This window comes from Schistosoma haematobium, chromosome 6 (genome assembly GCF_000699445.3).
Source record: "Schistosoma haematobium chromosome 6, whole genome shotgun sequence".
Lineage (NCBI taxonomy): Eukaryota > Metazoa > Platyhelminthes > Trematoda > Strigeidida > Schistosomatidae > Schistosoma > Schistosoma haematobium.
In genome coordinates this window covers 21,898,485-21,926,465 of record NC_067201.1, presented here as the reverse complement: position 1 = coordinate 21,926,465, position 27,981 = coordinate 21,898,485, and the positions used below count along the sequence as shown (strand labels likewise).

The 27,981-nt window shown below is 37.9% G+C and overlaps 2 protein-coding genes across 5 annotated transcripts; one reads left to right on the top strand and one right to left on the bottom strand.

Annotated features, from left to right (window-relative positions):
• On the top strand, window positions 1–6,562 carry EMG1_1 (18S rRNA pseudouridine methyltransferase; the record flags this gene model as incomplete). Of its 2 annotated transcripts, none has more annotated exons than XM_051217138.1 (3): window positions 1–398; window positions 5,996–6,148; window positions 6,181–6,562. In XM_051217138.1, the coding sequence occupies exons 1-3, from the start codon at window positions 174–176 to the stop codon at window positions 6,211–6,213; spliced, it is 411 nt and encodes a 136-aa protein (XP_051065771.1). In that variant the 5' UTR covers window positions 1–173. The 2 variants fall into 2 exon arrangements, with proteins under 2 accessions (XP_051065771.1, XP_012793111.1); XM_012937657.3 differs by having other exon boundaries at window positions 6,195–6,518.
• DCTN4_1 (Dynactin subunit 4) lies at window positions 6,538–27,376 on the bottom strand. 3 transcript variants are annotated; one of them, XM_051217135.1, is made up of 10 exons: window positions 27,113–27,376; window positions 25,383–25,580; window positions 22,664–22,957; window positions 17,306–17,407; window positions 15,946–16,010; window positions 14,699–14,808; window positions 13,279–13,637; window positions 11,054–11,317; window positions 9,235–9,338; window positions 6,538–7,261 (listed from the first exon to the last, which is right to left on the bottom strand). In XM_051217135.1, exons 2-10 carry the CDS (start codon window positions 25,509–25,511, stop codon window positions 6,835–6,837), a joined length of 1,854 nt encoding a protein of 617 aa, XP_051065769.1. In that variant the 5' UTR covers window positions 25,512–25,580; window positions 27,113–27,376; the 3' UTR covers window positions 6,538–6,834. The 3 variants fall into 3 exon arrangements, with proteins under 3 accessions (XP_051065769.1, XP_051065770.1, XP_051065768.1); XM_051217137.1 differs by having other exon boundaries at window positions 14,699–14,805; window positions 27,113–27,183; XM_051217136.1 differs by lacking the exons at window positions 6,538–7,261; window positions 9,235–9,338; window positions 11,054–11,317; ... (2 more) ...; window positions 15,946–16,010; window positions 17,306–17,407 and having other exon boundaries at window positions 21,567–22,957; window positions 25,383–25,759; window positions 25,805–27,376.
• Between the last annotated feature and the right edge of the window lie 605 nt (window positions 27,377–27,981).

Sequence of the window (27,981 nt, the reverse complement as noted above, 5' to 3'; positions counted from 1 at the left end):
CGTAGTATTAACACTGTCCGTTGATTCATTCGAAGTGGAATCGGACACCCACAGTTCTACTAATCGCAAGGATTAGACTTACTCTTACTACAGAAGAGTGGATTGTATATTGTTTAACGTTTAAACTGGCACCTTTTTAAGCGTGGCGTTACGAAGCTGCACATGCCAAAACAATGCCAGAAAACGATTCAGTGAGATTGTACATTTTGCTTGACCAGGCTTCACTAGAGTCAGTTAAGGCATCTAGTGGAAAAGAGTTCCAACTACTTAATCCTGATAAACATAAAGATCGGATTTTAAAGGCCGGTGTTGATGTTGCCACAGTTCGTCCAGATATTACCCATCAATGTCTACTCATGCTACTTGATAGCCCATTAAACCGAGTTGGCAAACTGCAGGTTAGTTTAGCCTTTTCAGCATGATGGCGCGTTTGATCTCAGGCTATATCATAAGATCCTACTTGTTGCTTATTTTAACATAATTGCTTCATCAAAGGCTAACTGGAACTTCTGAAATGTTTCCTTAACCGAACTGTCTATTTTAACGATTATGCTTAAAATCCTACTGATTTATCTGTCTCTAAAAGGAAAAGAGACATTACCTCTTTGAAAGTAATGTACAGTATATCGTACTTGTGATAAAACTCTTACAGCTGTTCTAGAACATAAAATTTGGGTTAAACAAACAATAGTTACCTTTATAGTGCAAGTCCATTACCTCGCTATTTTCGTTCCTTTATTAATGATTAACCTCAACTTTGAATGTAATTTGCATCTGTCATGTGAAAGTGTTTTCGGTTTGCATGAGCCAAAAAAAAAACAAACAAATTGCACAAAATTTACGTCAGTGATTCTGAATTCAAGGTTGTGTCTAGACACGGTACTTCTCCTTTACAGCTTCATTGTGACTTAGTTAGATTTTAGTCCTTGAACTGTTAGATGCCGTTTAACACTCAACGAATTAGATCTTCGTTCTGCCCTACTGTATGACAGTGAAACATGGTCGGTAAGAGTAAAGGATATTCGTAGGTTACTAGTATTCGTTCATAGGTGTCTTCGAAGCATTGTTCATATATCCTAAGACCACTGAGTAAGTAATGCAGTTGTTAGGAAACGGGTACTAGGTAAGGATGGCAAATCAATTGATGAATTAGTGAAACTTCATCAGTTGAGATGGCTGGAACATGTGTTACGTATGCCCAACCACCGACTGCTTCGACGTGCGATGTTTCATGGTGTAGGAGTAGGTTGGAAGAAAGCTAGGGGTGGCCAGACCAAAACATGGCACAAATCCATGAAGTCACTCACTGACAAGTGGACTGAACCATGTTGGTAGGTGTAGACTACCTGATTGGGATCCTCGAGGTGATAGCAACCGATGGTTAGAGACCTTGAAAGTGACATAGCTGGAAATCGTTTGCAATAGTGCAGGTGCATCCATTCTTTGTGTCCTCCCAAATTCTAATCTTCTGAATTGTTCATGTCCCTTTCTTTTTTTCTCTTTCCAAATTTATTTCACTGGATTATACTCGTTGAATAACATCTTCAAACCCCAATGTTTCCGATTGCTGACTGATTACCACCACTGAACTAACTACTTCTATGAATTCGGTGTTCATCTTGTTGTGCTAAAGAGGTATGGCATCTTAGAACGATGCACATATGTGCTTGGTCCTACTTTGTAGCTGACTATTTAACTAACACCGGTCTTGCAGCGCTATGTTTCATTTACAATAATAATAATAATAATAATAATAATTCACCCTCTTTTATACTTATACAGCGGCTCGTCTTTGGTGGAAATTCGACTATATCTAAACGTTCTCGAGTCACTGTCCGGTTGAAAATTGTATGTTACCACCGAATACGAGAACTGAAACAGTTTTTCTGAAACCACGTGCACCATTCAAACTGGCTGCCTTTAACGTTCGCACACTTATGCAGGTCGGACAACAGATAGGGCTGGCTATGTCTTTGGAAAGTCTTAATATTGATGTTTGTTGTCTATCCGAGACCCGTATTCAAGACTCTGGCGAAGTACTACAAATTCGATCTCCATCTGTCGCTTCGAAAAGCTTGTTTTACATGCGCTTATCCGGGGACCCTGTGGCATCTTCGTCTGGTCTTGCAGGCGTTGGTGTCGCACTAAGCGCTCGAGCTGAGGCAGCACTAGTCGATTGGATCCCCATTAACAGTCGGTTATGTGCTGTTAGATTAGAAAGTTACATCAAAGTGAGAAGAAATCGGCGTGAGAAACGATGTCTTTTCGTCATCTCCGCCTATGCCCCGACAGATTGCAGCCCGGATGCAATCAAAGATGAGTTTTACCACCAGTTATCTGTTCTTCTCCAGAAAGTGCGTTCGACAGATATTGTAGTACTAGCCGGAGACTTGAATGATCAGGTCGGGCGTCTAGGCACAGAAGAGAGTCGTTTAGGTGACCGATGGGGACTCGTTGGTCGCAGGTCAGATAACGGGGACCGTCTACTGCAACTTTGCACAGACCACAACCTGTTTCTGGCTAGCACTAACTTTCGGCACAGTCATCGCCGATGTGCCACCTGGCGTCCTCCCTCTGCATCTCAAGCCTGGACTCAGATTGATCACATCGCGATCAGCTACCGCTGGCGTGGTTGTGTACAAGACTGCCGCTCCTTTTCGAGTACCTATCTGGACTCTGACCATGCCTTGGTCTGCGCCAATCTTGCCTTACTTTTCAGTGGACAACGAAGTGACCGCCATCAACGGATTGATATTAGCAAGCTGGTTGCAACTTCTGTTGCAAATAAGTATCGAACCGAGCTAGCCTCTAGGCTAGCTACCACTCCACCGAAAAGTATAGATGAGCATTGGTTGCAATTGCATGACGCCATGAAAATGGCGGGAACAGTCAGTTGTGGGTTTGCGAAACGTCCCCCTTTTAAGCACTGGGTTTCTTCTGGTTCCTTACAACTCATTGAAGCCCGTCGGTCTACTCCGGGTGACCGTGAGTTTGACCATAAACGAAGGATGTTACGTAATGAAATTGGGCAAAGCTTGCGTAAGGATCGAGAAGCCTGGTGGTCGAAGCGTGCTAATGAGCTGGAAGCAGCAGCTGCATCTGGTAACTACCGGAAGCTCTTCCAGTTCATCCGAGCCACTGGCAGGAAGAAGTCTGGTGTGAGTGAAACAATCTGCGAGGATGATGGGATGTCAATCACTAACATCCATCGACGTCTTGGACGGTGGGCAGAATTTTTCGAAGGGCAGTTCAACTGGCCTGCTGCTCCGGCAACATCGGTCAGACTGTCCTGCCCTCCATGGCCGGTGACGACTGATCCACCAGACGAGGAGGAAGTCCGCAAGGAACTCCAACTCTTGAAGCGTTACAAATCACCTGGCCCAGATGACTTACCTCCGGCTCTTTTTAAAGATGGTGGTGACTTTTTGACTAAGGAATTGAGGACGTTGTTTACAAAGGTTTGGGAACTAGAGAGTGTACCAACGTCATGGAATGAGTCGATAGTTGTCCCTATCTTTAAAAAGGGTTCACGTCGTTCCTGCAACAACTATCGGGGGATAAGTCTGCTTCCGATTGCGTCCAAGCTATTGGCTTCCGTCATACTTCGTAGGTTGTTCAAAACCCGAGAAAGATTGACTCGCGAGGAGCAGGCTATGTTTCGTTCTGGTCGAGGATGTATTGATCATATCTTCACCCTCCGCCAAATGTTAGAACACCGGCATACTTATCAAAGGCCAACAATCGTAGTGTTTCTTGACATCAGGGCTGCCTTCGATTCGTTGGACAGGGCTGTTCTCTGGGATTGTCTATTGAAGAAGGGTGTGCCTGAGAAGTTTATTAACATCCTAAAAGCCCTATATACAAACACCTCAGGTAGAGTGAGGGCATACAACCACCTTTCTCCATTGTTCCATTCGAGCAGTGGGGTTAGGCAGGGTTGCCCAATCTCACCATTCCTCTTCAACTTTGCCATCGATGACATTCTAGAAACAGCTCTGATGAATGTAAGTAATAGTGGTGTGGATCTGTTGCCTGGAGAAAGACTTATCGACCTTGAGTATGCGGACGATATTGTCTTACTGTGCGATAATGCCCAAGGCATGCAATCGGCACTTAATCAGTTGACAATCAGTGTCCGTAGGTATGGAATGTGCTTTGCACCTTCGACATGCAAAGTGCTTCTACAAGACTGGCAGGATTCCAATCCTGTACTCACTCTGGATGGTGAGCAGATAGAAGTAGTTGAGAAGTTCGTGTATCTGGGTAGCTGCATAAGTGCTGGTGGGGGTGTGAGTGATGAGATCAATGCACGAATAGTGAAAGCCAGAGCGGCTTATGCCAATCTGGGCCACCTTTGGCGCCTTCGTGATGTTAGTCTGGCTGTAAAAGGTCGGATCTACAACGCGTCGGTGAGAGCAGTTTTGCTCTATGCTTGTGAAACCTGGCCTCTCCGAGTTGAGGACGTTAGACGACTCTCTGTGTTCGATCATCGCTGTCGCCGAAGGATTGCTGACATTCAGTGGCAACACCATGTCAGTAATGCAGAGGTTCGGCATCGTGTGTTCGGGCACAGAGATGATAATTCAATTGGTGTCACCATCTTGAAACACCGACTTCGGTGGCTTGGACATGTTCTACGAATGTCGTCCCAGAGAATTCCACGTCGTGCATTATTTGCCGACTCTGGGACTGGTTGGAAGAAGCGGAGAGGTGGTCAGTGCATGACATGGTGTCGTGGCATAAAAGAAAGCTGCAAAGGACTGGCTTCTGTCGGTCCTTCACGACTCCTGGTTGGGGTCCGAGAGATGGTGCTACACAGTGGCTAGAGACGTTATCAGATATGGCTCAGAATAGAAGCCAGTGGCGATCCTGCTGTAACCTTCTTTTACTTTCTTCATAAGAAGTGGTTGTGTCTCCCTTACCTGAAAGATTTCTTCTGATTGTACCTCGTTACTACCACATTACCTTACACCAATCTCTTCGTTACTGTTCTCTTTTTCTTTTGCGCTCCTTAGTTTTTTTTTATTTATTTCTCTTCGCATTCTCATTGTTTTGTGTGGCGCATATATATTGGCGCTCTCTTGTACCAATATTTATGTTCAACTAAACTAAACTATGTTTCATTTGTGCCGGACTAAACGCATCCCCAGCGTGCTTATATTGTCACTAAACATTCAGGAGACAAAGCATTGTAAGCGTCTCCACTAAATATAACTACGATAAGTGAATCTACTAATAGGAAGTCGAATAAAAAAGGCGTTGTCTCTATGACTGAGTGAGATAAAAATGCAAAAAAGCAAGCATCATTTGATATTGCCCGTCCTATTGACAGTTTGCCATAGCTGCTGACTTAACGGAGCGATGGAATCTAGAAACATGTTACGATACAAGAGAATTTTTCGAATGAGAGTTTAGGTACCATAGACCCCTGACTGCAGTAAAACTCATTACCCTCTTTGTAGTTGTATAATTCGTTGGGAAGAATTATATATATATATATATATATATATATATATATATATATATATATATATATATATATATATATAATGACTAGTCATATCCGCCGGGATTGACCCCTAAGAAAACCACCTGCTTCAGTTTAGGCACCCGGGCAGTATCACAGCCCTCACACAAATCAAAATGGGATTTTTGTGGCGCATATGTATCTGGTGCCCCCTTGTCCATTTACAGGAATAAGTAGACTACCGAGTAAGTAACTGATACCGAGCAAGCGGCAGCCCGAATTAGACGAGTCATTTGCACACAGCAATACAATCTGGCGTAAAAATTCGAATAATAAACTTCTTGCTGACTATAATCATCAAGTAGAAATGCAGTTATTATTTTATTGGAATAAGTTTTTCAGGGACATTTAATACTGGATTTTTTTTCTTCGTATTGACTGTAGTTTTAAACTGCAGGATATTTATCATCTTAACTGAGAATAGTTCATTTTAATTGTACTGACAAATTTGTTTTAATTTTCTCAAAGGTTTTTATTCGAACAAGAAAAAATGTGATAATTGAAGTGAATCCTAAAACAAGAATACCACGTACATTCGATCGATTTTGTGGGCTTATGGTGCAACTTTTACACAAACTCTCAATACATGCTGAAGGTGGCAATCGTGAGAAACTATTAAAAGTATGTACAGTATTTTTGTTAATTTTATTTAGTTTTTTTTTCATAGATCGTCAAAAACCCTGTAACACGACACTTTCCAATCGGTGCTCCAGTTATTACAATGTCGTTTTCATCAAAGGAACAAATTAAACCAATTCAACTAGCTGAAGAGACACAGAAACCTAACCCTCAATCAGTTGTTATTGTTATTGGTGCATTAGCCCATGGTTCAGTTGTCGATACTTGTAAAGAGTTTACACAACGTACAGTCAGTATTAGTAACTTTCCTTTATCGGCCGCTCAGACATGCGCTCGAATATGTACTGCATTCGAAGAAGTATGGTGTGTTGAAGATATTTTAAGTGGAGTAAAAACGCAAATAGAAACCTGATACGTTAAAATGACATCAGTGATATGTATGATAATATTTATTTGTAAATAAAAGACTTGCACCTGTTATTGTATTGCAAAATGAAGTACATGTAATTAATTGGGAGATTTAACTGTTTGTTATCATTTTCAATAGTCACCAGAAACACCCTCAAATATGAAAAATAAGCTATGATAAAAGAATAATGTAAACCAAACACACCGTTCACAGGTTAATAAATACGCTTCATCACAAAGAAAAAGTCATGTAAACTCTGATCACATAGTTAAATGACTGAAAGTCAACAAAATAATTATTATTAGGAGATGTACTTAATTTATTCGTTGACAGGCATATAACCAAAATTAAATAATGCCACTATTTGAATTTGTTTGATTTCATCAGCTGGGGGTAAAACACGTTGTTCTAATGTTGTAGAAGCAGTGGCAGTTGTTGCTGACAATATTGATGTTTCAGTGGTTGTAGCTGTTTCTGGAATCTTTCCTTGTGTTTTGGTAGTGTCAGTTGCCACTGTTTTATTACTCGCTGCACTTAACAGAGTAGTTGATGTGTTTTTGTAGTCGAAATTCATGTAAATTGCAGCTTGTAAAGGGATCAGTTGTTCAGATTTGTGAAATTGATCAACTATTTGATCTTCGCTAACCGGAACTAGACTTGAATTTTGCAATGTCGGTAACTTATTGGTTTTTGGTATTAAAGTAACATTAATACCTAGTTTGTTACCACGACGGAAGGCCACTATCCTAGATAGGAATTAACAAAAGAAGAGGAAACAAAAGTTATTGAGGTTACAGGGGTATTAAAGTCACGGTAAGGTTTTAGTGACGCAAGGAGGGCTTATACTCCAATTGTTCGATCACAGTTTGGTGTTAATTATCAAAAGTTCCACCGCTGTTGTAGGATTACCTGCAATAGTCTGATCGATTCGAAAAGGTGTAATTATAATATAAGCATTAAATATAGAGACTGCCATTTTTAGTGATTTAGTCACTTAACATTTTTATGAAATGATATGAATTCAGAAAGCTCGGTTGGTCTTTGCCGATGTGAGTCACTTGTAGCGTAGGCAAGGTATTCGTTTGCCAACCGATGAACAAGTTTACTGTACAACAGTTCGCTCCTTTGTATTTATTTATTATTATTTTAACACATAGATATTGGTACAAGGAGGCACCAAATACATATGCGCCACACAAATCTCATTCGATATGTGTGATGGCTGTGATACTGCCCGGGTGCCCAGACCGAAGCAGGTGATTTTCGTAGGGGGCCACACCCGGAGCCTTCGACCTGAAGGTCTGATCCACAAGGCAGTGGACCATCGTAAGGAGATGCAGTCCCATGGAAACCGGTGACCAACGATTGGTTCATACGTCATTTGTTCCCGCAGGATATTGGAGCCCATGTGCACCATTGATTTGGAATCTGGTTAAAGCGCCGGACACTCGCTTTTCGTGCTCTCATTTTCGTAAACAACACCCCCGCCGCGAGAAGGCAGTGAGTAGGACTTCCCTGGCAGAGGCTATATACGCGTGGCCATGTGAGAGCATTTCGAGATGGAGAGCGGACTCTCCCCACTCTCGGCCGTACCAGGGCATTCGGGGCCCCCGCTCCTTTGATGGGTGTGAAACGTGGCTGATAGATATGCAGACTATGTGTATAGGGTCCATGTACGATCACACAATAGGTGATATAAACCAGAATCGGTTACAATAATGCAGACAGATTCACTCTTAACCTTTGGTAGCATCTGAGTCCCATTGATACTACTGTTATCTCAATTCTTTTTCTGTGCTGATGTTGTAGTATGTGTATTTGAGGCGATGTACATTTATTTCGGATTCTACGTTAATCACAACTAGTACAAAATAACTTTATTTCGTGGCGAGACTATAATTTATGAACGAACCAATCAGATATAAGATAACGAGTTATGAATTTTGGCGCGAAATTCATTCATTTGGCTAAACAGAGTTTTGGCGTTATAGCTGATATCAGTTCGTCATGAAAACCCTAAATCTAATTTTTGACTTTAACCATCAACCGTAAACCATAATTCTAATTGGTTTATAACTCTCATTCAGTACTAATCAGTGGGTGTCTATTCTCAAGGTCACTCCAGAGCCGCTCAAAGGTCGTCCATAAATTATAGTCCCGCCTATTTTGTTACGGAATTACATTGATCATGGTAAGACTGATGATACTGTCTGTCTCTTTCACTATGTAGATAAGAAATGTGGAAATCTGGACTGATATACGCTCATATTAGATCTTAGGCCTTCTATCCCTTTCAATTATTAGATAGTCAATGGTACATGTAGAATTACAAAATAGCCATGAGTTAATTTCAATCACTGTTACGTTAGAATTGAAATAACACATTCGACAGTTTTACCTACTGTATACATGTGAGTATACATTAGTTCAATAGAAACCAGATGATCTTTTACGCATTATGTATCAGAAAATTGATTTAATATCAAAAAGGATTATATGCCACGTGGTTGGTCGGTAGGAAACTCTGCTTGATCTAGATTTTGTGCTAGTTGCTACTCATTACTGGTACTCCCTGTAGGATCACTCGATTACTTTCAACTAATTAAATATAGTCCATACAACTAGTTAAACATAATATTGGTCACTATTTATGTATCAATTCACATGGAATGGTTAGTGTAATTTCATCAATAGTTCAACAGTATTATCTTAAACTTACTTAGGATCATCTTTGTAATCGCCAGAGCTTTGACCTGGAGTTACATCACAATCCATAATGTCATTACGGGGTGCAAGTTTTAACTCTTCGGTTGGTAAAATGAGCTAGTCAATACCAAAAGAACGGGGAAAAGTAACTATGCAATAAAACTGTGCTTATTTAACAATCAATGATTAATGTTGAGGATGTTTCAAATCAATCTAAAATCCAATTACTTATTTGCTATTCTGTTTAGGTTTTTATTTCTATAAAATTTGAAGTTCTTGTTTTTTTTTCTTAGTCGAAACTCTCTCATCCTTTGTTGACTCGTCGCTCTTTGAATAAGCTTATTATCCACCACACATTTAAGAAAGATGTAAATACGTTTATACATTAAAGCATTCTGCTTTGATCTAATTAATTGAATAAGCTAGGACTATGATAAAGAAAAGCGGAGTGCAGTATCGATTGTCTAATCGAATAGAAACTAGGAATTACTCAATATACAGACATTTCGTATCAATTTTATAAAAATGTCAGCTGAACGACATAGTAACTAATCCTGAAAGATAATCAGTTACCATCAACATCGAGCGTAGTACAAATAGGAGTTAGCCTAATTTGCTGTACCACAGTGGCACGACGACAGTAGGCTTCGCTATTAAGGCGGTAGTTGGGCTTGCATATAGTGTTGATCTAACCAAACTATATTGGTTGGAACATTCATTCTGTTACGGTCTACCATCCTGTTGTGACTTTATGTCCGGCTTTTTATCACGTGATTGATCCACCAATCAAAATACAACTTACACAACCTTAGCACTGTGCCAAACCAATGACGTTCGATCGGTACGGGCAGCCTAGCGTCCTCATTGGTCCTATGTCCGCCTAGCCCGTCCACTTGAGTTCAGAACACCAATACCAGTTTCCATTATGCAAATCGAATCATTTATTTCAAACATACTGGGTTTATATATCAAACAAACAGACCGCAACGCATCATAAAATAGGAAATAACATTTGTACACAATAAAGCCAAAAAGTGACTGTGAACGTGGGAGGCAGTAGTCAATGAACTGAACATACCTTAAGAACAGTAAATCGTACAATAATAAATTATAGGTCAAAATAAAGCTTATAATAAGAGGAATATAAATATACATAATCTAATTATTCAATAGTTATGCCATAAGAATGTATGGATAATATTAGTCAATTAATATGTCTCAGAAGTTACCCATGATTTAATCTTCGCTCGGATATAACATATCCTTGATAGACCAATACAACTATAAGCAACAAACCTGAGGGTTTAAGGGAGAAAACGTACGGCCAACTGTAATGGAGCATACAGATAGACAGTAAAATGTTGCTCTTACATTCAGAATTTCTGCTTCCTACAATGGAAGCAGGGCTGGAAAATCCCAATCACAAACAGTAGCAAATATCAATTTGTTCTACAGATTTCTATTGATGGTGGTAAAGTCCGAAAAGTACAGAGCCAACGATAAATGAAGAAATACTCACCAAAAAGTTGTGTATGATTGGGCTTCAGTCAGTTATCCCTTTATCTCTGTAGTCAACCTGTCAGGTTGCCGAGTTTACCTCTAATTCAGTTTTGTTTTATAGTCCCCTCAAGCAGAATTATCTTTGTGTGATGTAGGCAATTGACAAGTGATAACCACCCTCATATAACTAATAGTAATCAATATGAACAATCAAAAAGATAGAAATATCTAAATCCTGCCAGCGAATTCTTTTAGTATAATATAAAGTATCGCATAGAGACAAATATACAGGATAAGTTATATACACCAATAGTTGCTATATGATAACTTACATTTACAGTTGAAAAACATGTTAATTGATCATCAGACAATAATGATGCTGTGTCACTACTGATAGTAGTAGGATCCTTTTTTGATTCATTGGCATTATCAATAGATTGAATTTCGACTGTAGATGAAAGTGAATTTAGTTCATGTTTATCGCTGTTAATTAAATGTCCAAGATGTTCTATTTCTTCTTGTGAAGTCAATTGACGTAATGAAAAAGTTGTAATCCGATGCATAGGATTACTTATGGTTAAAACTATATTTATTTTCTGAGAAAGGATAAAACGAAAATGTATTGATCATAATAATACTAAATTTCAAAGATGGTTTGATGGTAACATAAGTGGAAAAAATTGGGCGTCTCATCATGGCGATCTGTACACTGTCTTGTAGCCAGCCAAATGTGTATTAGCAGACTATCATTTTATGTAAAACGCATTAGTTGAAAGTACTTACATCCTTGTGTGAACTTTAGTGGTTGATAGTATGCTAAGCTCACATAAGCTATTCTAATTTCTGGATAGATCAATTCGTTCATTCTTCTCAAGCCACATTTTGATCCTGTCAATTATTCGCCTATTAACCCTGAGTACTTTTATATGATCGTATGTGTTAATTGCTCACTATATTCATTAGGTGTTTGTAATTTATTTTTGTCTGAATGTAAATATTGAGTCATGTTCGATCGAAACGAGTTGGCCCACTCGCCTTCTCGGCTGAGCGTCACTTCGTTTCTCTGACTGCCTGTCTGGATTAACGAGTGTATGAAATATACGTATCGAAATTCATTCTCGTGTTTGGTTTATTTTATTCCGTTAATCTCTAACGTGAATAAAGTCGATAATTATATATGAGGGTAGTTGGGATGTATATTTCGATAACAATCACTTGTGCGATCTAACTGGAGTCAGACATAGAGGGTGACCAAAGAACCATATGGAGTAGTATCATGTAGACAGATTCAATTGAGGAGTCGTACATGAGATCAAACAGGTGTATCGGATTTCACTGTTAGCCACTATTCAAAACTATACTAAACCTTGCAACTATAAACAAAATATCACGGTTTATGTTCAGGAAACCCAAATATCAACAAAGACTGATCATAATTTAGTTCGTGAATACTGACCAATAACCTCACCATAAAGTTAGTGAATGGGACTATCCTGGAAGAGGCTATAAACACATGGCAGTAAGAGAGCATGTTACAAGACAAGAGAGAACTATCCCCACCGTTATCTGTATAGAAGAGTTTGGGACGACTATATAACATTGCAGTAATAAGCAGATTTGACCACCTACACTGATATTCTTCAAAACAACCATGAAATAGTTATATTACTCTTATAACGCAATAGTATTGGAAAGGCTGGAACATACAGAACTATTTCTTCGAGTTACTGTTGTTACTATTCCCTAATTATTGTTAATTAGTTATGAACTATTTGATTAGCTAAACTGTCACTTATAACTTGATTGTGTTTAAAGTATGGATTCCTTATTTGATGTAATGTGTGCTCAAGCATTTTAAATATATTAGTGCATACATTTTGAATGATGACTAAATAGGGTACAATGGAGAACTAATGCGCTTCCTATCTGGGTCTTTTGACAAGACACTTATCTATATTTATTTATTTGAACACATAAATATTGGTACAAGGGGGCACCAGATGCATATGCGCCACACAAATCTCATTTGAGTTGTGTGAGGGATGTAATATTCCCCAGTTGCCCAAACTGAAGCAGGTGGTTTTCTTAGAGGGCCACACCTGGAGCCTTCGACCTGAAGGTCTGACCCACAAGGCAATAGAGCAACGTAAGGAGATGTATTTCCATGGTAGCCGGTGACCAACAATAGGTTCATACGCCACTTGTTCACTCAAGATACTGGAGCCCATGTGCACCACTGGTTTGGAGTCAGAGTTTTCCAACTCACTTAGGTCGACTCTACGTGTCCACCAACCCGGTTAAAGCTCCGGATATTCGCTTGTCGTCCTCTCAATTCTGTAAACAACACCCCCAATGAGAGAAGGGAGTAAGTACTCACGATCACTAAGAGTTAACGTCTTGGCTGTTGTTCAGTGGTTGGTGTGTCAATTAATACTTAGATCACCATTCTTGTTGACAATATAAGTGAACTAATCGATAATCAGAATCTCGATTGGTAGGTGACTTTAGCACATGATATCAACTAACATCTCAAGTTATAACAATTATAAGCACTTACTTGACCAGGTGTAGCATTAGAATGAATGACAGGTTCATATTTCATAGAAACTAATGTCGATGAAGTACGACGTCCCAATGTTAAGTTAGTTTTACTCATAGTCTGTTTTAAATCAAATGTTGATCCTTTAATAATTGTTGGTGAAATAATAAATCGTAATTCTGGAACATGATATAATGCATTTAAATTAATTCGAAATTTAATAGAACTTGGACTAAAATCCGCTTTGCATAGATTATGTTCACAGACACGACAACGCATTGATCGTTTAACAACTAAACTTTTTGGTCGTGGTTCTAAATTCGATGTATATCTTGGTTGAATTTGAGGAGCTAAATGACGTTGATGAATATTGGTAACTTGAGATAAAAGAAATAAGTGGTGAAAATTATGGATTAATTTTAAATCAATTTTTAGAAGTAGTGAAAACAGAGTACATTTTAATGACTCTCAAGAACCAATCAAGTTCTGGTTACTTTTTACTCACACCTACCTACATGGCAGTTTGGTCTTATTTACTTAATGGGAATATTCTCAAATGTTAGATTAATTATAGGTTTATATACTGACTAATTGAATCATACCTAGCAAAGGTCGATCATACTCTGTCTAGCTATGACCAAACTGAAGTTCGGAAGATCAGGGTTCGAACCGAGAACTATATGGATTTAATCACCGTTTTTCATGGAAATAAGATAGGAAAAACTATTCTGAATTAAATAACTGTCCAACCGTAGTGTAAAATCAATCGTAATGAACGTAGAAACTGGCACAAATGTATGTTACCTAAAGTTGCTATATCACATCAGCAGGAATAGGTAAATAAAAAGCAATTGAAAACATGTTATTACCAATGATAATAAGACACAACAAATACTAAGAATATAAGCACAGATATATGGTGACTAGTAGTGGAATCTAGGACGCGCGTTTCGTGCTGCTGCATCCCAGAGTTGATGTTCGCTTCAGAACTCGAACCCCAATTGCAGTTCCGAACGTCAATAGGAAGACTCAAACAACCAATACAAGATGAATTAAGAATGCAGTTATTATCAAAATGCATGTATTATAGAATACTGGAACTAAACATTTAAGGGAAGGTAAAGAGTCAACCTATCTATCTCGCTGTGACCTAACGTCTTAAACTAATGATCTTAGTTGTTACCTGAACGATTCTAATCAAATAGTCTATATATCTATCAAACAGTCAGTGACTTCACGAAATAATGCTAGATTTTGGTTTAGTCGCTTCTAGCTTCCTTCTCGTACACTAGGTATACTTACAAATGAATGACACTCATAATTCAAGAATAATTGACGATAAATAAAATTAAATGTACCGACTAAATTATAGTGATATGTAGGAAAGGATACACATACTGGTGTTGAGTGTATAAGAGGGAGGCAGTAACAGACTTACTTTTATCAATGTTAATTGGTTGATTGATGTATTCATCAACGTTGAATGGTGGAATTTCAGAAGATGCTTCAGCAGCGGGAATAGTCACCTTTTTACTAGTAGTTTCTCTGCTATTATTATAAACACAGTGGAAAAAATTGGATTTTAACAAATCATCCTTAACAGTATTGTTTTAATCTATGACAAACAGAAACGTGTATACATTAGTATATTCAGCTCATTTACCAGGTGTACAGATTTGTGTACTTGACTTTGAGCTATGCTCTGTGAGGGCAGGTGATAGCATTTAACCGGTTGCCCAAACCGTAGTAGGTGGAGAAGGGATTTCGAACCTGAGACTTAACGACAGAAAGCCGAATACTTTAACCACTGAGCTACACCTTTCCATAGTTTTACGATTAGAAATATACTCTGCAAAGAGTCAATTTTACGTAGCATTTTTCATGAAAGCTAGATCCCGTTCAGGTTCATTTAAGACCTAAACAGCACACTTCTTCATTCAGTGACTCAACCAAACAGACACTAAGAACCTAGTGAACTTAGTTAATTAGCCATATATATATATATATATATATATATATATATATATATATATATATATATATATATATATGCACAAAATAACAGCTTTTTCTCGAACTAAAAAGCGGAAAAAGCCCAAATACTTACAGGTACTGGATCAAATATTACTCCTAGTCTCTAAATCACGAACTGACCACCATTGGAAACTGTGAACAGGACAGCTGTTTAGATCTAGCATGGGACCCCTCGAAGGTGCGCATCTACAACCTCGTCATGGAAATTCTATAATAAATGGAATAACCTGTACTGACAGCAATTATTTGCTCACTAGTAACTAGCTTCAAGATCCAATTCCTGGAGTTCTAGTGAGAAACCTTGACCACTGGAGTTCAATAGTGTCGGCTAAGAGGCAGTTACCCATCGAAGACCATGGAACATAGTTGAACAATATCGCGAATTGGTTAAGGTTAAATATATACACCATTAGATTCCGTTTAAGCATTTGTAAGACCGAAGGTCTTAGGATCGACTCCCTATGGTGGGGTAGTGGATATGCACTGCTAGGAAGTCCTGTAATAAGATGAAACAGATGTTTAATGCTATCCCGTTTTTATTGATGGTCTAGCTTGAGATGAGATTATGATTCAAAAACTATAAAGATCCTATAATCCCCATAAAATTCTTTACTGATAAATGATATTACCAAAAAAAGAAACATAACTTACTTGGGTGTTGTCCAAGAAGATGAACAATAACGTCTTAGGCGTGGATTTAAAACTGGATAACGTTCCTAAAAAATATGTAGATTATTCTGTTATCTAAATATACGTAGTAAGGAAATAAAAAATGTAGTCTCACGTAAGTAGACGGCTGTAAATCAGTGTTAAACAACTGATGTTGTTACTGACTGACATTGTAAAAGGACATTTCCCATTCACAGAATACATTATCTGTTCGATAAGTATGGGGGACTAAAACTCAGGAAGTGTTCCCAATAAATCTATGAAATACTGAGTGTTATTTGCAGGAGATAACGAGTGTTGTAACAAATGACTCCTATTAAGTTCATCAAGAGTTTTAGTGAGAAGTGTGCTAACTGCAGTGATGATGGACAGGACAGGACGGCAATAAACTTATTATACTAAAATAAGTTATCGAACGTATATAGTCTCTTGTGGTACTTGATTAGTGATTCTCTACTTGGATTATGTTCAATGAGCTGAATCGAAAGAAAATCGACCGTGTACAGAATTTCATAAAAGCATTCTTAGGGACGTTGAAATGTTAAACGATGAAATAACTAAGAAAAAACTTTAGCTTCTGAAGACTTCTAGAGATGTTTTGGACAATGGCAACGAAGATGTGACAAGTATCTTGCCTTGAATGAGGAATACTTTGAAGGGTGGGAATAAGATTGATTTACAATAAATTTTCCAAGAATAAACCCGATTTCGATAAACGGAGCTCGCATATTTATTGAACAGACTACGGAATCATGCTTTTCCATCTTTTAAACCCAACAACAATCAGGAAATTAAATGACTGACTACTTACCGCCCGATCGTAGCCCATCGTGATGACTAAACCGAGCTGTATCGGGTAGAACACATGTTCCTTTAGGTTCTACCATGTCATGCAGGTCGATTGGAGAACAGTAAAACTAAAGGAAGCAACTTAAGGTCCGAGAGCGAAGTCATACTGCCAACTGTAGAGGAGTGTGATAGAAGTAAGGTGTTTCCTTTGGACAACCAGCATCTGCAGAGATGCTGCCTTCTCATAACGAAAAGAAGGGGTTAGAAAAGGTCGACTCTAAAAATTTCATATTTCCGTCTCCGACGGTAAGGTCCTTTGAAGTGCGGAGCTTACAACATTAAAAATTTCCCGAAAGACCGTGCACGACCTGCCTCAAGCATTTTTCTTTTGAAATATGATCACCCTCCCAGGTCGCTAATACTATCACTAACTCAGCTCTCTCAAGAAGAAATATCTTTCCATAATGTGGGCTATCGGAAGGTGACAACGGCCCTCACTTCATACCTCCTCTATCAGAATTTGAGACCACCTTGTTGTGACTAACTGACTTACCATTAAAATCATATAATTTCGTTTACGTGCAAATTTATTCCATTCTTGATCTTCTTTCTCTTGTACTGCTAAATGATGATAATTATCGATTAGTTCCGAGATCTAAAAGAGAGGAAAATGAAGAAAAGCATCTAAAATAATTCGAAAATGAAAAGAATGTCTATATACACAAAAGTTATAAACAAATATTTCAATAAGTTGGTTACCTATTCTGTACATATAAATACATTTGTACATTACAACACAGTGGATAAGACAAATTTTACGTAACATACTCAACAATAAGTAACTTACTTCAATATCAGTTAGTTAATCATAATCGATATCAGTCAGTCATAAGCAACATAGAATGTGACACATATGTGTATCAATTCAAGTTGCCACACTATATCAGCATATTGAAATGAAATCATCAAGATAAAAGACAGAACAACAGAAGTAGTATAAATAACAGTTATAGTATAAGACATTAGACACAGATAATATTAATCAGAGTGAATATATGTGAGTCAACACAGTCGAATCTGAGCCATATCACACAATGTTTTTAACCATTGTTCACAACAATTGCAAGGAGTCCAATTAAGTAATCTGCACACAACATCATGACTCATTTCAACAGTCAATGAATTCTTGCAACTTAAGCGTACACCAACAAATATTGACCGTCTAGATAAACGATAGTTAAGCATATGCAACATATGTCTCAGGCAATATATCGATCCAGACTATCGTACTTCATATTAACACAGTGATAAAGGAAAAATAACACGATGTTAAGAAAAAGGAGAGAAAATAGTTATCAAATACAGTGAAAATCTAGGCATGGTAAGTATAGTTCAAAAGGAACAAATAAGATCGAAAAATGAGAAAAACTAAGAGCAAAAATTAACTTTAGATCTATAGAAAAATAGACAATGAAAGTAACGGCACCGCCACAAACAGCTTCGAAAGATGTATTTTAACGCAAGCCTCAATTAAAGAGTCTTCATTTTCCGACATCCAGGATCACATCGGCAGTTAGGCACTTCAGGGATTGATGTTATATTTTGATCTCCAGAAACATCTAGGCAAGCAATCCACACCAAAATGAAAAGTTGAGAAAAGGATTAAAGAGTTCAGACTAAGACTATCAAACTAATGACTGATGATTTAAGGAAGACTATCCACACAATAATCGGCATCAGTGGTTGGATACAACCACTTTATGTCATATGACATAGAACTGTTCAGTAATGTAGACAAATTCATTATTTACAATCCTTTCAATTTTAATTTCGTCTGTTTTCTATATCTTTCTTTTAATCCTCAAATTTTCATCACTATCATTGATATTAATTAACATTCACGTTCATCTATCATTCGTATTTTTATTTTGAGCAGAGATAGATGATAGACAGCGGTATAATCCAGGACGCGCGTTTTGCTCTGTTTTGAACTCATCAGTTGAATGTACCTGCATCCCAGAGTTGATGTTCACTCCCGGACTCAAACCGAGCACCATTCGCCTCAAACGCCATACACACAGAACTCACATTTACCAAAAGTGATGGATCGATTACAGTTGAGAAAATACAAACAACCAATACATATGTATTTATGTTGTTAATTTCATCTCATCAGGTTGATATGGACATGAAAAATTGACTTGATGATGATGTACATCTGTGCTATAATATAAATTGATTATAGCTAAGATATTAAATGCACACAAACTATACCCCCCCCCATTATTATCACCTAACTAAGTGGACATAATATTCAATTGTTGTGAACCTTAGAAACTTGAAAAAGAAATCTATATCTTTCAATCAATTTTTAAGGTTCTTGAACAATCACATTTTTTAGGGAATACACAAGCATAAACATGTAGGTTATTGATTTTCTACAGTAATGAAAACAGTGAACAATAAAATAGAACCAAGTATAAAAAATATTAGTGATATATGAAAAGAGAATTAAGCAGATTAAACTTGGACTATGCCTAGCACTGAGATCTATGATCTACATTTTATCCTACTTGGGACTCATCAGTTAAATATGCCTATATTCCAGTATTGATATTTACAAATCGAGAGACTCGAACTCAGAACCTTTTGATTCAAACACCAATGGATTATCTATCAAGTTATTACATTTAAATAGCCACTAACTTGTTCAACACGGTGTGGGACGTAAAATGTATCTTGAGCTGCGCCGTTAGCTGTTATCCAATTTTTACTCAACATGCTTATATACCAATAAAGACTAACAAAATGCAGTCCTTAATATCAAGAACAAGAAAACTCAAATCTCCACATAAAGATAAACTAAGACAACAAGTTAGTGGTTATCTAGACTCAATAACTTTGTAGATGATTCGTTGATATTCGAAGTGATTTTCACTATGTAAAAAACAACAAAATCGGGATGCAAGTACACTGGCTGGTGAATCCCGTATAAGACGAAATCTATGTTCTGGATTTCACTGTTAAATATAACTCGATTTTCTTAATTGAAACAGTCATTACTGCAACATAATATCAGAATATGAGTTATGTCTAATGGATGACTTATGAAGTAACAATACTCAAAGGGATATTTAAATAGATATATCAGTCAGTTTTATAATCAACCTAGAGTCTGGGATAAATTTTAGTGCTAACCCAAATTGCTATTATCCAATTAACACGATGAGATGAAATCTGGAAAAAAACGAATGGTAAGCAAATCGAAATGACTATAGTACCAATGAGAGTAAGAAGGATTAAACATTGAAAGTATAATTCAAGAAAATTGAATGAAGTCAGGATCTTACAAGGAGACAAGTAGTAAATGCATCTGTGACACTTTGATCTGACGTCTTCAACTAATTACTGTAGTTATTGCATAGGCCCTAATCAGTTACTCGACATCCATCAATATGACTCAGATCAACAGTCAATGACGTCATATACTGATACTATCTCTTGGTTTATTCTTCTCAAGTGTTCGTCCAACTCACCTTCACACCAAACAATATTGTACGTAGAATTGTAGACAGTGGTTAGAAAATATACAGCGTCATTGCCAAAGAATCAATTAATAGAGTTCAATACCTAGAACGATAGACCTACTGGAAAGTCTATTTTCTCTAAGCCACTCTTACTTACTTACTTACTTACTTACTTACTTACTTACTTACTTACTTACTTACTTACTTACTTACGCCTGTTACACCCAATGGAGCATAGCCCGCCGACCAGCATTCTCCAACCCACTCTGTCTTGGGCCTTCTTTTCTAGTTCTATCCAATTCTTGTTAATTTTTCTCATGTCTGTCTCCATTTCTTGGCGTAATGTGTTCTTTGGTATCCCACTTCTCTTTTGGCCTTGAGGATTCCAAGTTACGGCTTGCCTTGTGACACAGTTGGGTGCTTTCCTCAATGTGTGTCCTATTCACTTCCAACACTTCTTCCTGACTTCCTCCGCTGGAATCTGGTTTGTTCTCTCCCACAGTTGGTTGTTGCTGATAGTGTCTCTCCAACAGATCCGAATTATTTTTGTAGACAACTGTTAATAAACACTTGTATCTTCTGGATGATGGCTTTCGTAGTTCTTCAAGTTTCCACCCCATATAGAAGAACCGTCTTGACATTTATGTTGAAAATTCTGACTCTGGTGTTGATTGACAGAGTTGTTTTTGAGTCCCAGATGTTCTTCAATTGTAGATATGCTGCTCTTACTTTACGGATACGCATTTTTACATCTGCATCAGATTCACCATGTTCATCAATGATTTCGCCCTGATATGCAAAGGCTTTACATTCTGAGAAGTGTGATTTGATTGGTGCATGCTGTGTTGTATTGGAGAAGCTTGATTTTCCCGTTGTGTATATTGAGATCTACCGCTGCTGAGGATGCTGCTACACTGGTCGTCTTCTCCCTCTAATTCACTCAATCAAGTATAATTGACGTAGGATTTAGCAGGCATACAACAGTTCACATTTTAAGAGTAGTTGAAATCATAGTAGTATAAATAATTGTAAAGTAAAAATTGAACATACAGATATATGAATCGAAGAGAAGGAATGAATTTGTTGAATAAAATAAATATGAAATAATATTGAAACATTCAAGAATGTGAATAGGAAAGATAAAATCAAAAACAAAAGGTCAACATATTTCTTATGGGAAAGAAACGTTGAGTTTTAATGATTTAATCAGTCCATACTTAATCAATGAATCACCAATTCAAATTCCGATAGTGTTATCATTTAATAAGACAACTGACATATTCAATGGTCTCGTGAACTATACACAAATTATTAGACTATCGGCTACTGGGGGAGGACAGTAGATATGTTGAATAGATTATGAATTCTCATTGAATGATATGGTCAGAGGATGTGTTACACATGCTAAACATTCATATCCAATGGTGGTTGAGGTAGAAGCTAAAAAAGTATAGCGGTGAACAATTCGTTTATGTTATCAGCTCATGACATCATTGTCTATTGTTATGCATCCAGTTGGTAGGTGTAAAATATTTGGTTAGAGTCCGCCTGATAACCACAATCAGTGATGTTGGGTGAAATGGCTCAGAATCAGTCAAAGTAGTGCAGATCCATTCGCTATTTGTCTTTCCTTAGATCTTGAGTTTCAAATCAATAGTATGCTTTTTATTCGTAAGTTTATTTTTTCCCCTCAAATCTTATTCTGTGTCTAATCTTTTATACTATTGTAGTGACCGGTAGTATGCCAGGCCCGCATAAGCTATTCTAACTTCTGGATAGACCGATTCGTTCATTCTTCTCAAGCAACATTTTGATCTTGTCAATTATTCACTTATTAACCCTGACTGTTTTTACATGATCGTATGTGTTAATTGCTCATCCTATTCATTAGGTGTCTGTAATTTATTTATTCCTCGAGCTTCTTTTAACCTATTGGCTAAATAGAAGACAAATATAGAAAATAGATCAGTTCCCCTTTGTACTTAACTTAATTGTGGCTCAAAACTCATGTAATAATATGCTTGAACTATCTTACCACATAGCAACACAGTTAAAAAATCATAAAGTGTACCTAGTCCAGCGGTAAGTGATACAAGACCAGAGTAATAGAGTAGTTAATTAACGGCAAGTATGGGATAATGAGACATATGGCAACGATATATAAACCAAATGAAGGCTTAGTAGTAGGAGAATCTAAAAACAGAACAGTCCAAACATATTCTAACTAAACAATAAAAACATAAATAATGATCCTTTATATGATAGTCTCTAAAGTCATGATTACACGCTATTGGCTCCATTATGCTAAATTCAATGCAACAGTCAAAAATTATTCCGAAATAACACACATGTAAAAGCAATACAAGATATAATTTAGAACAAACCCTTTTAAAATGTGGACTTATTTTCTCTTGCCAACCTCCAGCAGCTTGTTGTTGATCTGGTATACCACTATCTCGTGTAATCCATCGGCAAAACCCACATGCTAGAAAATATGCTTTCTGTGCTGTTGTTCGACCTGGTTCATCGGGCTTTGCATGTACAACAGCAGTTGCTCGTGTAGACAGTGTGTGACCACAACTTGGACAATCGAAACAATTACCACAACGATGTTTACGCATTTTGGCCTCAGCGCTTGCCATATTTTCAAGACAATTAGGACAATAATAAGAATCCACCTGAGCATATAAATGGATGAAAGATTTGGTGAATATATGCATAACAAGAAAGATACAGCTCATAGTTTACATCATAGACTGACCATTGTTAGACAATGGAGTCCGATCATATCAGAATGTGAGACATTCACTCCACCAATGATATTGGAAATGACTGCGCAATTTCGTGAATTGACCGAAGTCAGAAATATAAAAGAATGGATTCCAACTCAGTGGTTTGAAGGTTGAGTGCTCGCCAAGATTTGAAGGTTCTGGCTTTAGTTGTTGGGAGGATTGTGAATGCTCACTCCTATGGATTCTCATACTACGAAAAACAGCTGTTTAGTGGTTCCTAATTTTCATTAGTTGTCTAGATAAGGTTAGCCTGCGATGTAAACCATAAAATACAACAATCTCCACAAACTTCATGTAGTAAAAGACACTTCTTAGCGCTTAGCTACCACTTACTTCATTTAACGCGAAAATAACTTTACGTCTCTGAGCGTGGTAACACTGGATGTGAGGGTTAGAACGTCAGAGGAAGTAATCATTCACTGAAGAGCTCATATGCAGTGGAGTCTTGGTTTAACGTGTAAGTTTCTTAACTTTCAACGAATATGTGGTCGATTCAAAACCCATTCTACCTACTTCATGTTTGGTCAGTCAGTCAGTCAGCTACAACGTAGGACCAGGCACATATGTGCATCGGTCCAGGTTGCCATACCGCATCAGCACAACGAGATGAACACCGGATTCATAGCAGTGGTTAGGTCAAAGGTAGTAATATATAAGAGAAAGATTGCATATAGAGATATAGTAGAAGAAAGAAAGATATGAAGCGATTTTAATCTCTTAGTTTAAGGGAAGACAGGGAGTGTATACACCTACGCCATTGTGATCGATTCTGAGCCATGTCACCAAGAGTCTCCAACCATTGGTTACGAAAGTCACACGGACCCCAACCAAGTAGTCTGCATCTACCAACATGGCTCAGACTAGAAGTTAGTGACTTCAAGCACTGATGCCACATTTTGGTTTGGCCGCCCCTAACTTTCTTCCAACCATCTCCAATACCGGATAGCATTGCACGTCGTGGTAATCGGTGTTCAGGCATACGTAACACGTGGCCCAACCATCTCAGTCGATGAAGATTCATAACCTCATCAACTGATTTACCATCATTCCCTAATACCCTGCGTCTAACCTCACTATTACTTACCCGGTGACCCCAGCAGACGCCAGCAATATTTCTAAGGCATCTGTGGTCAAATACTAATAGCTTACGAATGTCTTCTACTCTTAATGGCCATGTTTCGCTGCCGTAAATTAAAACAGAACGGACTGCCGCGCAGTATACTCGTTCTTTTATTGATAGACGGATATCTCGCCTTCGCCATAGGTGACGCAAGTTGGCAAAAGCCAGTTGGTATCACTAGCACTCATACAATATAGTATGAACTACAGCTAGGTGCAGGAAATACCTACTTATTACATAAGTTACACTACTGCTTAATATTAATTGTACTATCAGCTCTACAAGACACTGGAGTGATGAATCACAAAGTCGACAGTTATTCTCTACCTGTTGTAGAGGAGAAAATACAGCGGAAACGAGTAGGAAATAATGACACAATATTGTTCGACCCTGAAAAACATACACAGACCATCATGAAAAATCCCTTTGATCACCAATGGTTTGCTCGAAAAATTAGTATGCTTAATATTAAAGCCATCAGTAGTTTACTATGGTGACAAGATGCGTTTTTTAACATTGGCTATTAAAACTGCTATTTTATGCATTGAAAGCCATTGAGAGCTGAAACGGGGTCATAAATTGTGGTGTTAAGTTTTTGAATTTGCCCCAAAACTAATCTAGACTATCAGGCATTAACGATTATTTCTTTTTCGGTCATGGGGACTGCCCTGTGTATTCCTTTTAACTGCTGTTGGTATCTGAAAGCTTTGTTCGTCACAAATTGAACTGGGATGGAGTACCATTGAAAGGAACGTTTCGTAGGTGCTTCGCTGTGCTATAGGACTACTTAGTAGTGAACACCTATAACCCCACTGAAGACCGAACTCAGGACCTTCAGATCTCGTGGAGAACGCCTGACCATTAGAACCACTGGGTCACCAACTGACAGTACACTGTGATATGGCGTGACAATCATTTAGTTTCATTGGTGACAATTGTGACCAATACAATCCTAAAATTAAACGAATTTTCACAGAACAACATCAAATATATTATTTGTATTATTAGTATTAAGCTAATGGCTTTTTGTTGGTGAAAGATGTATATTTGGTCAAACTCACTAGTATACCGGAATCTAGTTTGTAACACATCTTTAATAAGTTTTATTTGTAGTTAACTTGGTACACACAACGTACAAAAACAGTACAAAATATATATAAACTAATATGAGCAGTCTAATAAAAAATTCACCTCATGTGAAACACAGTTAGGGCATCGAAGACATAAACAATGACGGCAAAAATACAGTGTACACAATGGATTTGTTTGTTTGCAGGAACACAATAAAGTGCATTTGTCTAACTCCAAGTAGGTCGCCATTTTGCTCAGTTGAAAGTACGTATCAACGTTTATAACAAGTTAACGAGCTAAGCCCAAGTAGTAAGGATACTATTAAAAAAAATAATAATTTGGTTTATTGAGAACCGTATATATGATTGTAACCACGTAAAATACTGTAATACTCGTAAACTGTAAGACAGACATATCAATATAGAGCCTGGGCCAGGTGTGTGTTACCATGTTGCCATACCCGACTACCATGACGAGAGGGAAACGACAAAAGAAGTCTAAAAAATGTAGTAGTAATGATAAAAAGACAAACCACACATTACGAATATAATTTGAAAATACAGATCCGAAAGGGTTACTAAAATCCTTGATTGAGAGGAATATAAGGAGTGAATGCATCAGGATCACTATCAACGCTCCAGAGACACGTTATTTAAAATCTCTAACTATTGATCGTGGTTATCGCAAAGACCACAAACACAGTCTGCACATACCGACAAATACATACATCCCAATTATCTATGACTTCATGGACTAATCTCAGTTTCTGGTTTTGCCGCTATCAGCTTCCTTTCAACAAACTCCCACTTCAGCAAGCATCACGCTTTGAGGTAGGCGATAGTTGATCATATGTAATACATGATGACAATTCACTATTTTATCAAAAAATTTATTATCTTTATCTAGTACCATGCATCTTCTTTATTTATTTGAACACATAAATATTGGTACAGAGGCACCAAATACATATGCGCCACACAATCCACTTGATTTCTGTATGTGCTATGATACTGCCTGGGTCCCTAGACTGAAGCAGGTGATTTTCATAGGGGGCCACATCCGGAGCCTTCTACCTAAAGGTCTGATCCACAAGACAGTGGAGCAACGTCAGGAGATGCAGTCCTATGGTAGCCGTAACCAACAATAGGTTTATACACCATTTGTTCTCTCGGGATACTGGAAGCTATGTGCACCATTGGTTTAGAAACATGGTTTCCCAATTTCTTTAGGTGGACTCTCCGTGTCCACCAACCCGTTTAAAGCGTTGAACATTTGCTTTTCATCCTTTCAATTTCACAAACAACACTCGTGGTGCGAGAAGACAGTGAGTAGGACTTCCCTAGCAGTGGTTGTATACGCGTGGCTATGTGAGAGCATCTCGAGAGGGAGAGTTAACTCTCCAATTTCGGCCGTACTAGGGCATTTGGAGGCACCATGCATCTAACCTCAGTATAGCCCTCTTGATAAACTCAACTTATGTGGGCAATGCTGTGAAGACACCCATGACGGAAAATAATGATTTAAGAACATCATTCACTCTTAATAGACGTGTATTACACCTAAAGTCTGAACATCAAGTTATTTTATTTGTACGAAAGTCGAGATGCTTATCTCTGAGATCTTCTCAACCTTACCCGAGGCCTACGTGCAAACTCGCTTTAAACATTACAACACTGTCATCCTTCGGTTAGAAAAAGTATATTCATCTTTAGCAGGATTAGAGTTTCATTGAAGTTTCAGAGATATATAACAAAATGATTTGTATGTCTGGAACATAAAGCGTGAGGAAAACGACTACAGTAATTTAGGTTGCTTTATTTTAGGTAGGAAGGAAAGAAAATCATACTAACTCATCCTTGATAATAAATATTTACAGAAAAGCCAGGTCCGCTTTAACCTCCGATGACCTTGAGATATCAAAACGTCTTATGCTGTACTACAAACAACTCTCAATAACAAGAACAGATTAAAATGTACCGTAATTTCTGTTTGGCGGTTGATTGATGCCGCATATACCATGATATCAAACTTCGACGACTCATGTGGGGGGAATAGTTGTTGGCTTGCACAATGCCACTACGCTCTAACGTGGAAGCGCTTTTTCACGGTGTAAGATTCGACTGAAGACAGTGAAATTTCCCAGCCAGGAATGCAAGGTAAAGTATAAAATAAGTTCACAAAACCTCTGTGATTATTATCAATGAAAAATCTTGAATAACACATACTAAACTTTTGTCAAACCATCAAGAGCTTGTAGTGACCCTTTTGTCACGAGAACACGATTGGTTTATTGAAAACAATTATTATTATAACCAGTTGTACCAGTGACTGTTTTAATGCGCTTTTGTTTAACTGCGCTAAAAAGCATCCATTATTCTTACACTTTGATTGCGACGTCGCGCGAATTCGGTTATGATCTTGTAGCGGTAAATAAATCCCCAAAATAAATAGCACGAAGTTTTCGACATTGGATGCTGACCATATGTTTTAGTGGACTCATCTAGCTGAAGGCGCTCGGTCAGGCATCCGCACCAGATCACGTGTGGTAACGCCGTGCTCAACATCAACCGCAATCGCTAGCCAGATTAGATCAGAGAATTCCGATATATTGGTCATCGCCAAATATACTCTTCCGGTCTCCTCGACTCTGTCTTTTGATTTCTCTTGGTGGGAACGAAATATATTAGGTGTTACTGGTAGAAGCGTTGTCAAACACTGA

Excerpts from the sequence above, each read along its gene's own strand:
- DCTN4_1 (XM_051217135.1), bottom strand. The coding sequence starts at position 25,511 with ATGGCGACCTACTTGGAGTTAGACAAATGCACTTTATTGTGTTCCTGC. Across the intron at positions 22,958-25,382 it reads CTAACTGTGTTTCACATGAG|GTGGATTCTTATTATTGTCC; the intron begins GTGAATTTTTTA and ends TTATATGCTCAG. Across the intron at positions 16,011-17,305 it reads GAAATTATATGATTTTAATG|GAACGTTATCCAGTTTTAAA; the intron begins GTAAGTCAGTTA and ends CATATTTTTTAG.